Source organism: Stegostoma tigrinum, chromosome 5 (assembly GCF_030684315.1).
Source record: "Stegostoma tigrinum isolate sSteTig4 chromosome 5, sSteTig4.hap1, whole genome shotgun sequence".
In the NCBI taxonomy this organism is placed as follows: Eukaryota; Metazoa; Chordata; class Chondrichthyes; order Orectolobiformes; family Stegostomatidae; genus Stegostoma; species Stegostoma tigrinum.
The window spans coordinates 125,924,101-125,937,899 of NC_081358.1; the positions used below are offsets into that span (position 1 = coordinate 125,924,101).

Here is a 13,799-nt window from a genome sequence, read left to right on the forward strand (position 1 = left end):
TTTGAGATTAGGGACATAGAGGATGTCCAGCACAGGCTATTGGGCCCAACACCCCTCTGCTAGCCCCATCCATAAAAATCTTCTCAATGCTGAACTCGTCTCTCCCACGTGGCATGTCTTGCTTGGTTTGTATTGACAGATTTGTGATAGCTGTTGCAATTTCTTTTTTTAAACCGCTGAAACAATGCTTTGTCATTTCCCACGTCAGCCCCAGTTTGATATTTCTGCTTTTCTTCCTCCCGCTCCCTTTCCCATCCAAAGAAGAGAACATACCAGTGCATCAAATGTCAGATGATCTTTCAGTGCGAATGGGACATCCAGGTTCACGTGGCCAACCATATGATAGGTAAGCTGTATCCACCATCAGACACTCGACACGCTCTCTCTGCACCCGACAGCGCGCGGTTTGATTCCATGGTACTCCGTTTCCTTTCAATTTATCCTCACTTATTTCATTTATTTTTCTGTTGCCGGTGACGCTGTGCTTCTTATGAAAGTCTGTATGGGTCTTTCCTGGCCCCATCAGCCATAACACCCCCTTGTCTTCTCTCTTCTCCACCAGGCGCCCTTTCTAGAGAGGAGAGCAGCTTGCTTGCGACCAAGCTCGGGAGACTATTGAACAGGCTCCTGTGGCCACGGGTTTTAGTGGGTTGAGGGTTCAGAGTAGGTAGAAGTGACAGCTGCTCTGGGCACTGTGTCTGGGGATGGTAACATTCCCTACACTCACCACCGCCGCCCACCCCCCCACCCCATCACCGTCTCCCAGTCACCATCGAGGTGTTGCTGGTCTGTGGCTCCCTCCCCTCAGGCCTCGGTGTAACACATGTACTGTTACATGTCAGAATAGTGAAAGCACTGGGACAGTGTGCCAGCACGTAGATTACACGCTCATCACTGAGGCAAACTTCACGTTCTCAAAACCCAAAGACTTTCTCTGCTCTCTCCAGTTGACCAACAGTACTCTTCAGAAGGTTTAGAGTGCAAATGTGTGAGCATTTCACTGAGATTTTGTACAGCTTGTCACTTCTTACTGTTCCTCACATGCACACAAACCGTCATCCAGCCTCACATTTTATTATCTTGGAATCTCCAGCATCTGCAGTTCCCATTATCTCTGACACACAGACACTAGCGAGTTTTGAGAAGATTTGTAGCTCAGGTTGAGGTTCTGGATGTGAGTTTGCTCGCTGAGCTGGAAGGTTAGTTTTCAGACGTTTCATCACCATTCTAGGTAACATCATCAGTGAGCCTCCGACGAAGCGCCATAACACCAGTGCTTCGTCGGAGGCTCACTGATGATGTTACCTAGAATGGTGACGAAACGTCTGAAAACTAACCTTCCAGCTCAGCGAGCAAACTCACATCCAGAACACACAGACAAACACACACCCATAGGATACAAACAGACACACACACACACGCACACCCACAGGATATAAACAGACACACACACACGCACACCCACAGGATATAAACAGACACACACACGCACGCCCACAGGATACAAACAGACACACACCCACAGGATACACACACACACACACACACACACACACACACACACACACACACACAGGATACAAACAGACACACACACACACACACACACACGCACTCCCACAGTTTACAAACAGACACACGTATGCACCCCCACAGTTTACAAACAGACATGCACACACAAACACACAGACGCACACATATGTGTACGCACATGCAACACCCACAAATACACACAAACACACATATGCAGAAACAGACAGATACACACACAAAGAAAAACAGACACACATAGACTGACAGACACACATGCTCAGATACAAACAGATACACAAACCAACAGACACGCACACATGGACAGACACACATGGAGAAACAGATACACACACACAAACAGGCGCACACCCACACAGATACACACAAATAGACAGATACACATGCCCACACATACAGATAAGTGGATAGTATACACTTATGAACAGACACACAGACAAGCAGACGTGCACAGATACACATGCACACATGGACACACACAGATTCTCTCTCTCTCCCTAGTAGTGTTAACATAGAGAGGCAGAAATTCAATACTGAGCACCCGATTATTGCTGTAAGCAAACATTAGATGTGTTTGTGGTTTTGTTTATATAAAAAAAAGGGGGAAGAAGACTGTCTTTGTCTTTGTGTGGCAGTCAAAGCAAACTAGTGATGATATTGTGGAGGAAGCTTTAGACCAATATGTTGAGGAACCAACCAGAGAACAGGTTATTCTAGACTGGGTACTATGCAGTGAGAAAGGATTAATTAACAATCTTGTTGTGCAGGGTTCCTTGGGGGACAGCAATCATAATATGATAGAATTCTTCATTAGGTAGAGAGTGAAGTTGCTGAATCTGAAATTAGGGTCCTGAATCTAAATAAAGGGAACTCTGAGGGTGTGAAGCATGGTGTGGCAAGGATTGAATTATGAATCTTACTAAAGGGGTTAATGGTGGATAAGTAATGTTAGATATTTAGGAACATGTGCATGAATTACAACAGTTATTCATTCCTGTCTGGCATAAAAATAAAAGAGATAAGGAGTCTCCAATGTAACTTCCAAAAGAAATTAAGGTTAGTGTTAGCTCTGAAGAGGAGGCATACAAAGTTGCCAGAAAAAGCAGCAAACCTGTGGACTGGGATCATTTTAGAATTCAGCAAAAGAGGACAAAAAGTTTGATAAAGGGGAGAAATAGAGTATCAGAGTAAATTTGAAGAGAACATGGAAGCTGAGCTTTTAATCATGAGGAGCGAAAAAAGATTAGTGAAGACGAAATCCTTACAGTAAGAAATTGGTGAAAGTATAATGGTCAACAAAGAAATGGCAGAAGAATTGAATATATATCTTGGTTCTGCCTTCAAAAAGGAGGCACAAATATTTTCCAAGGAATATTAGGGAATCAAGGGTCTGAGAGATTGTAATTGAAGGAAATCAGCATTATGTTAAAAATGGTACTGGGAAAATTAATGGGTATAAGGGCTAACAGATCACAAGGACCTGATAATCTACATCCCAAAGTACGAAAAGAAGTGGAAATATTGGATACATTACTAGTCCTCTTTCAAAATTCTAAAGATTGATTCTGGAGCAGTTCCTACAGATTGAAGGGTGGCAAATTATTTCAAAAGAGAGAGAGAAAAACAGAGAATTACACACCGGTTAGCCTCACATCAGCAATGGGGAACGTGCGTAAATCTGCTATAAAAGATGACAGCAGACTTGGAAAACATTATTAGGATTGGTCAAAAGGCATTGCAGATTTATGAAACACAACCATGCATAACAAATCTACTACAGCTTTATAAGGATGTAACTAATAGATTAGATAAAGGAGAACCAGTGGATGGGCTGTAATTGGATTCTCAGAAAATTTTTGATAAGGTCCCAGTAGGAGGTTAGTGGGAAAAGTTAAAGTACATGGGATTAAGACTAATATATCAGCATTAATTGAGAATTGATGACAGACAGGAAAGAGTGAGTAGGAGTAAATGTGTCTTTCTCTGAGATACGGGCAGTGACTACTGGAATACCCCAGAAATCAGTGCTTGGGCCCCAGCTATTCCCAATATATAACAATACCTGGATGCGGGAACCAAATGCAACATTTCCAAGATTGCTGATGACATCATGCCAACTCCAACCAACCAGATTTCTTTGATCCTTTGCAATTCACTTACCAATGCTCTTGGTCCACAGCAGTGGCCTACACTCGTCCCTGGAGCAGCTGGATAACAAGGACACCTACATCAGGCTCCTAGTTATTGTCTATAGTTCCGCCTTCAACAACGTAATTCCAAAGAAAGTCATGTCGAAACTCCGAGACCTGGTTCTCAGCTCTGCGCTCTGTAACTGATCCTTGACTTTCTGACTCATAGACAACACCTCCTCCACAATAATCCTCAACACCAGAGCCCCATAAGGCTGCATACTGAGTCCCTTACTGTATTCTTTACGACTATGTGGCCAAACTCCGCCCTAACTCCATTTACAAGTTTATTCATGGCACCATTGTTGTAAGTTGGATCTCAAACAACGACGAGACAGAGTACAGAAACAGGCAGAGGGCTTACTGGCATGGATAATCAATGACAGCAAAATGAAGGTGGTCATTGACTTCAGGAAGTGGAGTGTCCATGTCTGCTTCAATGGTGCTGAGGTGGAGAAGGTCGAGAGAATCACGTTCCTAGGAGTGATGTCGATATGATGGTCAGGAAAGTGCAACAACACCTCTACTTCCTCAGGAGGTTAAGGAAATTTGACATGACCACACGGACTCTTACCAATTTTTATAGGTGCACCAGAGAAAGCATTGGGTTCGATTCCAGCATCGGGCGACTGTGTGGAGTTTGCACATTCTCCCCGTGTCTATGTAGGTTTCCTCTGGGTGCTCCAGTTTCCTCCCACAGTCCAAAGATGTGCAGGCTATATTGATCAGCCAAGCTAAAATTGTCCGTGGTATTCAGGGGTGTGTGGGCTATAGGGAGATGGGCCTGGGTGGGATGCTTCACGGGGCAGTGTGGACTTGTTAGGCGGAAGGGCCTGTTAGCACACTCTAGGGAATCTAATCTAATCTAATCCATCTGGACGCATCACAGCAACCCAGACCACAAGAAACTACAGAGAGTCATGAACACAGCCCAGTCCATCACACAAACCAGCCCCCCATCCATTAACTCCATCTATACTTCCCGCTGCCTCGGGAAAGCAACCAACATGATCAAAGATCCTACCCACCCTGGTTATACTCTCTCCCACCTTCTCCCTTTGGGCAGAAGATATAAAAGTTAGAATACGCAGACAAACAGATTCAAGAACAGCTTCTTCCCCACCGTTAGCAACATTTGAGCTGACCTCTGAAATGTTAATTCTGATCTCTCTCTCTCTGTACCTCCTCTATACATCATATTCTACACTCTGTTCTGCTACCTGATGCACTTTGCAATGTACGATCTGTCTGTAGAGCATGCAAAACAACACTTTTCACTGTATCTCGGTACATGTGACATCAATCAACCAATCAATCAGTACACAAAACTGGGCGGGATTGTGAGTTTTGTGAAGGCCGCAATGAGGCTTCAGGATAATTGAGACAAGTTGAGTGAGTGGGCAAAGAAATGGCAGATGCAGTGCAGTGTGGCTGAATGTGAAGTGATACACTCTGGTGTGAATCTCAGGAAGGCAGAGCATTCTGGAAACGGTGACCTATTGGGAAGTGTGGATGGACAGAGGGATCTGGGTGACCTCGTACACCAGGCACTGACAGCAGGCAGGCAGCTGCAGCAAGTAATTAGGGAGGTGAATGGTACGTTGGCCTTCATTGCAAGAGGATTTGAGATCAAACGTAGAAATGTCTTACTGCAGCTACACAGGCTATACTTGGAGAAGTATGTGCAGTTTTGGTCTCACCTAAAGAATGGATACTCTTGCCATAGACAGTGTGTGGCTGATAACGGGGATAACAGAAATGTCCCATAAAGAGAGTTTGGTTTGACTGGGCCCGTATTCACTCAAGTTTAGAAGGATGAGAGGGAAGCGTATAAAATTGTAACAGGGCTGGACAGGCGAGGTACGGGGAGGATGTTTGCCCTGGCTGGGGGAGTCCAGAGTCAGGGTACATAGTCTCAGGATATGGGGTAGACCATTTAGCACCAAGATGAGGAAACATTTCTTCACTGAGAGGGAAGTGAACCTGTGGAATTCTCTGCCACAGGAGGCTGGGGAGGCCAAATCAATGAGTACATTCAAGAAAGGGATGGATGATTTTTTAGGTTTAAAAGACTTCAAGGGATGTGGGGATAAAGGGGGATTATGGCATTGCAATAGACAATCAGCCATGATCATATTCAGTAGCTTACTCCAGGTCCTAGTTTCTGTATTCTGATAAGATCAAGAGGCAGAAGGCACTGATGGCCTTTGTGTCAGGGATAATCTCATTGGGTAATCGATAGTCTGCTTTTCTCTGATTGTCTGTGGGAATGTAAGGCACTGGGAAGATTGGCATGTTGAGTGGCCAATGGCAAACATGTGTAAATTGGTTGCTGGGGGAGTTGGGGAGAGCAGGTGTGGGGAGGGAGTGGGGATCAGTGACAGGAAGTCACATGTCCAGGAGAGTGGCCAATCAGAGATGGCCACCAGAGGCCCCGCTCTCACGGTCAGCCTGTGTCTGATTGGAGTGAGGAGTGAGGGAGTTGACAACATGATGAAGGGCCTAGGCCCGAAACGTCAGCTTTTGTGCTCCTAAGGTGCTGCTTGGCCTGCTGTGTTCATCCAGCCCCACACTTTCTTATCTTGGCAATGCAAGGAGCTGTGCTGATGTGGTACATGCTGCCTGACAAAACTTTTAAATGGAATAAACACTTGAACAGAAAATAAAATTGCAGGTCAACGGGGAAAGAGCAGATGAGGAGTCGGGAATGGGCAAACCCTTTCACAGAGGCAGTACAGATATGATGTGCTGAATGGCCTGTTTTGTGCCTTCATATTCCAACAAGCGCCTCCTGGTCGTTAGACACCAACAACTGGGAGCAAGCCGACATCTGTAAGAGGATATGTATTGCTCGTGTAGACTTAATGAGCCAAGGGATCTCTAATGTATGACTGAAACTGCAAGGCCATATGACATAGGAGCAGAAGTAGGCCATTCAGCCCATTGAGTCTGCCCCACCATTCAAAGAGATCATGGCTAATCAGATAATTCTAAATTTCAATTTAAGTTTCCCATGATGTTTTGGGAATGGATGAAGGACAAGCTCATTGATAACCCCAATAAAAACCAAAAGAACTGCAGATGCTGTGAATCAGGAACAAAAACAGAAGTTGCTGGAAAAGCTCAGCGGGTCTGGCAGCATCAGTGAAGGAAAAATCAGAGTTAACGTTTTGGGTCCAGAGACCCTTCCTCAGAACCATTCCTCATTGATATCTGTAGAGCTTGTCTTCTCATCCTGCACCCTACTAGAGCAGTAGCAGCAGCTCAGGTCCACCACCTCTCCCAGGACAATCGCCAGACTAACATGGTTTAAGTCCCACAGTGACAGATTTGAATTTGAAAAAAATCTGGTCTGATGGTGACCTGTAACCACTTTCAATTGCCATAAATATCCATCTGGTTCCGAATGTCCTTTAAGGAAGGAAATCTTACCTGGCCTGGTGTGCATATAACTCCAGACCCACAGCAATGCAGTTGACTTTCAACTACCCCCTGGGCAAAATAGGGATGGGCAATAAATGCTGGCCTAAACAGTGGCATGTACATCCCTTGATCAAGCAAAATAGAAATATCATGCAATTGCCTTTAGCTACAGAACTGAAGAGTCAACGTGCCAGGGCACTGGGATGGAGTGGAATGCCAGTTGAATGCCCTTCATGATGGACCAAGTGAGGAGGGTGTGAAACATCATTGCCACTGATGTTGTATCCGCCTGGCAAGGCATTTTAGTTATTTTCTAATCAAACCTATTCAGAGATTTTGTTACACACCTCCAGGGACTTGAACTCAGATCTCCTGGCTCAGAGGTAGGGATACAAAAGGATGCACACGAAAGGCCCTGTTGCAGGTTTTAATCCCCAAGTGCATCTCTGTCACATGTTTATTTGTCACACACCAGTGAGATATTTTTCAATCTACCTGCTCATACATGTTACGACGCACCTCTTGAGGCACTTGAACTTAGCCCCAAACCTCTGCAGTTTTGGATAAAGTGAGTCTCAGGATATATTCTAACTTTGTCGATTAGTTCATCGTACCAGGTCTGTCCACACTCCATCACACTCTCTTCCATTCTATTAAGTGATCAATGGGGCTTTCTTCTTGACTCTCTGGGACAACTTCCTCCGGACCAACCTCAGGAGATCTCTCTCCCACTGCAACTCTCCCCCTCCTCTCCAGGACAGTGGGGGGTAGGGGGTGTCTACCTACTGAGTCCTGGCAGGTTTGATCACTCTGAAACCTGATTTCCAGATGTAGCTTTTCCTGGGCCAGTTCCTGCTCTAAGAATCAGGGAGATGGGTTATTGGTAGGTATTTTCACGTTCCTACCAACACATTGACTTCATGACAGAGTATCTCGGTACCTTCCTAAATGAACCTTCCCCATTTTGACTGGTCACCATCTAGGGACAGTTCTCCCTAAAGAGAGAAGATTTGATAGAGGTTTTCCAAACCATGACTAGGCTGGACGGAGTAGATTGGGAGAAGCTGTTGCCACTTGTAGAATGACGAAGAACAAGAGGACACAGATTTATTAAGATGTGCAAGCGAAACAAGGGGATGTGAGAAAAAAACCCTTTTCATTCAGCTAGTAGTTTGGCTGTGGAAAGCACTTCCTGGATATGTAGTGGAGGCACGAGTAATTAAGGTCTTCAAGAGGGACATTGGATGTTTATTTGGATAGAAATGGTGGGCAGGGATATGGGGAAAGGGCAGAAGATTGGCACCACTAAGGGATAGAACCAGTGTAGTATTATGGGCCAAATGGCCTCCTTCTTCAGAGTAATAATTCTTTGATTCTATGATTCACACAAGTCAGCCAGGATGTTGGGAGTCTTCGAGATAACAGAGTGTGGAGCTGGATGACATCCTGCTGCAGTCAAATTCCATCAACAGTAGTTGTTGCGGGAACTATGTCATTGTTTATTGCAAATTCAAATCTCCTTTGCCTTCTCTTGTCAGCTGTTATGACCCAGACCTGCTTTGTAACTGTAGCTGGTTCCATTGGAAGGAATATGCTGTAATCAGAGGACACAGCCTGAGCACGAGTGACAAAATCAGTTGAAAGGGAGAGGCGAGAAGGATAATTGTTTTCTCACAGTGAGTCTACTATCTGGAATGAGCCACCTGATAGTGAAGGCAATTGGTACTTTCAAGAGGGAATTCAATCAATATAAGAAGTGCAGTTACAAGTTGCAAGGCTTCGGGGATAGAGTAGGGAAGTAAGGGAGTAATTGGACAGCTCTTTCCAAGAACCAGCATAGGTACAATGGGCTAAACGACCTCCTTTTGTGCTGCGTCATTGTCTGGTTTTAAAACCTCTCCTTGTCCCAGGGCTGAGAGAGTGATTGGACAACTCAACAGCCATGCCACTAAATGCATGTTAAATACAAGTTAAGTATTTGTGAAATAAGCAGGAAAAGAGCTGGAGAAACTCAGCAGATCAGGCCACATATATAGAGAGAAGCAGAGTTAATGTTTTGAGTTCAATATGATTTCTTTAGAACTGAAGGGGGCTGGAAAATCGTGGCTTTTTTTTGCAGTCGTCTGAAGGAGAGGACAGGTGAGTGGAACAGATGGTGAGGATACCCAGAGCAAAAGACAGAGTGAGTGTTACTGGTGGTAAAGGAGTGAAAGGGATGTAAAATAGGTGTCAATAAAGTTAACCTTAGAGAATTACTGTTGAGAGCAAACACATGCAAACAAGGCACTGAGGGGTAGAAAAGAGGTCTCATATCGAGTTCAGGGCTTGTAGTTTTTGAACTCCATGTTGTAAACTGAAGGTTGTAAACTTTCTTGAGTGGAAGATCAGGTATTGATCCTACAGTTAGAACAGGGCTTTGTTGGAACATTGCCTGAGACAGAAATGTTAGCATGAGAGCGATTCTCAAACATATCACATACTGGAGGAACAGCAGCTCACTGTCCAAGAAATCACTTTATCGGGTTAGGGAACTTCAGAGCATAAACTTCAGAAGCTCCCTTGTGGATACACTCCTTTCAGCACCCAGCGGAACTCGACGACATGGACTTATGCTCAGCAGAGCTCATTGATGGTTTTCATTCCAATTAATACCAGTGATTAACACCTATTCAACATCTATCTCACGTCTCTAAGATCATTGGCACTCCCTCTGTCTTTTGCTCTGAACATCCTCACCATCTGTTCTACTCTATCCCCTTCTGCCAACAACAAAAAAGCATCATTCTCAAGACCCTTTCAGTCCCGAAGAAGTCATATCAGACTCAAAAAGATAACTCTGTTTTTCCCTCTCTACAGATACTGCCTCACCTGCTGAGTTTCTCCAGCATTGTCTGTTTTTATTTGATTTCCAACATCTGCAGAAGTTTGGTTTTATGAGTTTTCTTGAAGTTGTTCAAGAGAGTGCCCATCCCTAATTGCCCTTGAGAAGGTGAGGGTGAGCTGCCTTCTTGAACCGCTGTAGTCTATGTGTTTTAGATTGACCCACAATTCCCTTAGGGAAAGGATTCCAGGATTTTGACCCAGCGACAATGAAGGAACAATGATATATTTCCAAGTCAGGATGGTAGTGGCTGGGAGGGGAACTTGCAGGGGGTGGTGTTCCTATGTATCTGCTGCCCTTGTCCTTCCAGATAGAAGTGGTCATGGGTTTGGAAGGTGCTGTCTGAGGATCTTTGATGAATTTCTGCAGTGCATCTTCTCAACAGTACATACTGCTCTGACCATCAGTGATAGAGGGAGCATATGTTTGAGGATGTGGTGCCAATTAAGCGGGCTACTTTGTCCTGGATAGTGCCAAGCTTGAGCTTCACCCATCCAAGCAAGTGGGGAGTATTCTATCACACTCCTGACTTGTGCCTTGTAGATGGTGGACAGGCTTTGGGGAGGCAGGAGGTGAGTTACTCACCATAGTATTCCTAGTCTCTGACCTACTGTTGTAGTCACTATTTATATGGTGGGCCCAGTTCAGTTTCTGAACAATGGCAACCACCAAGGTATTGATAGTGGAGGGATTCAAAGATGGTGACACCATTGAATGTCAAGGGACAATGGTTGGATTGTCCTTTTGAGGATGGCCATTGTCTGGCCAGTATTACTTGCCTCATAACTGATCATTATCCAGACCTTGTTGCATTTGAACACAGACCTCTTCAGTGTCTGAGGAGTCGTGAATGGTGCTTGACATTGTGCAATCATCGGTGAACATCCCCACGTCTGCCCTTATGATAGAGGGAAGGATATTGATGAAGCAGCTGAAGATGGTTGGGCCTAGGTCATTACCCTGAGGAATTCCTGCAGAGATGTTTCTTGATTATCAAGGAGATCAAGGGTTACGGGGAGAAAGCAGGAGAATCGGGTTCAGGAACTTATCAGCCATGATTGAATGGCAGAGCAGACTCGATGGGTCGAATGGCCTAATTTCTGCTCCTATGTCTTGGTCTGATGGTATTATGTCCTGGAACTGAGGTGACTAGTCTTCACCATCTTCCATTATGCTAAGTATGACGCCCAACAACAGAGAGATTTCCCTTTGACTCCTCTTGGCATTGCTGTACGGCATGGATTATTTAAGAAGATGGGCTGGAACTATCAGCATCTCAGCAATTACTTGGAACCATAGCATTACAGAGATCCACAGCACAGAAAAAGGGCCCTTCAGCCCATGAGTCTGTTCTGGTCAAAACCAGCGATCTAACAATTCGAATCCCATGTTTCTAGCACCTGACTCATAGCCTTGTATGCCTTAGCATCACAGGTCCACATTGAACTACTTCAGTGTGATGAGGGTTCCTGCTTCTCCCAACCTTACAGGCAGTGAGTTCCAGATTCCCACCACCTTCTGGGTGAAAAAGCTTTTTCTCACATCCCCTCTATGCCTTCGGTCCCCTTACCTTAAATCATAACACCTTGGTCATTGATCCCTCCATCAAGGGGAAATGTTTAGAGTCATAGACTCACCCAGCACAGAAATAGACGTATCAGTCTAACTCATCATGCTGACCAACTTTGCCAAACTAAACTGGCCCCATTTGCCTGCGTTTGTTTGATATCCCTCTAAACCTTTCCTATCCATGTAACTGTCCAAATGTCTTTTCAATGTTGTAGCTGCATCTACCACATCCTCTGGCAGTTCATTCCACATATGAGCCGCCCTCTGAGAGAGTCATAGAGTCATAGAGTCATACAGCACAGAAACAAATCCTATGGCCCAACTCTTCCATGCTGACCAGGTTTCCCAAATTAAGAGCTTTCTGGTTTAGCCTATTTGTTAGAGATGTTGCGAAATATTGGTAGCTCGGGTAAATTGGTTGGCTGTTGGTTTGTTCGCCGAGGTTGGCAAATGAATTACAAACGTTTCGTCTCCAGTCGAGAAGACATCATCAGTGCGTAGGTGGGTGATTCCTCTGGTGCTCGCCTTTATATAGGTTGCATAAGAGTAGTTAATGATCTCGATTTTGATTAGTAGATATTTTGGTAGTTAATGTTCTCGATTTTGATTGGTAGATATTTTAGTAACCTAAATCAAGTTTGTGTTATGGTTTCTCAAGTTGCTATTTGATTGGCTGTTTGGAGATTGTTTGAATTGTTTTTGCGTGCCTTGGGTTCGTGGCGTTTGGTCTCTTCCACGGTTCCCCCGAGTTCATTGTTCCCTTGTCCGTAAAGGTTGGTAGGCCAGATCGATTTCAATGTGCTTGTTTATTGCTTCTTCGGATGAGTACCACGACTCGATAAATTCCCGTCTTGTTTGGTATTTCCTTGTGCCAGTACCTTCACATTGTTCCAGTCGAACTGGTGTCCCTCTTGGTCCTCATGGACGGATACCAGTGCCATTGGGTCATGCCTTCAGGCGGCGAGCTGGTGTTCATGGGTTCTCGTAGACAGCTTTCTTCCGGTTTGACCGAAGTAGTGCTTGGTGCAGTTGTTGCTTTGAATTTGGTAGATCATGTTGCTTCTTTTCATCAATTCCAGTTTCCCTTTGGGTTTTGATAGTCTGCTCCTGAGTGTATTCATGGGTCGGTAGGCGATGGTTACTCCATGTTGTTGAAATAGTCTTGCTGTCATGTCAGAAATATTCTTGATATATGGGAGGACAATTCTCCTGTTTTCATGTTGTCTTGGGGCAATTGTCGCTGTGCGAATTCTCAGTGTCCTCCGGATGACGTTTCTCAGATAGCCATTTTTTGTGAAGACTTCATATAATCATTTCTCCTCTTTCAATTTGGCTTCTGTGGTATTACAGTGTGTGTCGATTCACAGAAACAATTCAAACAACCTCCAAACAGCCAATCAAATGGTGACTTGACAAACCATCACACAAACTTGATTTAGGTTACTAAAATATCTACCAATCAAAATCGAGAACATTAACTACCAAAATATCTACTAATCAAAATCGAGAACATTAACTACTCTTAGGCAACCTATATAAAGGCGAGCACCAGAGGAATCACCCACCTGATGATCACGCACTGATGATGTCTTCTTGACTGGAGACGAAACGTTTGCAATTCATTTGCCAGGCTCGGCGAACAAACCAACAGCTAGCCTATTTGTATCCATCATAGTTTTATACATCACAATCATGTCCTCTCAGTCCCCTCTGGTCTGAGGAAAACAACCCCAGTCTATCCAATCTCTCTTCATCACTGAAACTCTCCAGCCCAGGCAACATCCTGGTAAATCTCCTCTGCGCGCTCTCCAATGCTGCATGCTGTTGATTCCAGAGCTGCGCACAGTGCCCTCACTGTAGCCTAACCAACGTTCTATACGGTTCCAGCATTGCTCTATGCTTTGGCTAATAATGTTGAATATCTCATATGCCTTCTTTACCCACCTGTCCTGCTACCTGCACACCAAGGGCCCCCTGATCTTTGTTGCTTCTCAGAATTATTTCACCCTTCATTTCATACTTATCCCATCTGAATACAACATTTTAAAATTACATCCTTTAATTGTATAAGTTGGAAAGGACTGGGCCAGTATTTGGGGCAGTGGGGGCAATTGTCAAAAACAGAAAGGAACAAAAGGTACTTTGTGCTGCTACAAGGAAGGTATCTCTCATGGTCCCTCTGTTAA

The 13,799-nt window shown here is 44.6% G+C and overlaps 1 protein-coding gene across 6 annotated transcripts in view; it reads left to right on the forward strand.

Annotated features, from left to right (window-relative positions):
• Positions 1-13,799, forward strand: part of LOC125451750 (zinc finger protein 521) — a 609,775-nt gene that overhangs the window by 396,369 nt on the left and 199,607 nt on the right. For 4 of the 6 annotated variants that reach the window (XM_059646265.1, XM_059646267.1, XM_059646269.1 and 1 more), the window contains one exon: positions 262-346. In XM_059646265.1, coding sequence (XP_059502248.1) covers positions 262-346 — 85 coding nt within the window. The remainder of the gene's footprint in view (positions 1-261; positions 347-13,799) is intronic. The other 2 variants (XM_059646266.1, XM_059646268.1) reach the window with 1 other exon arrangement.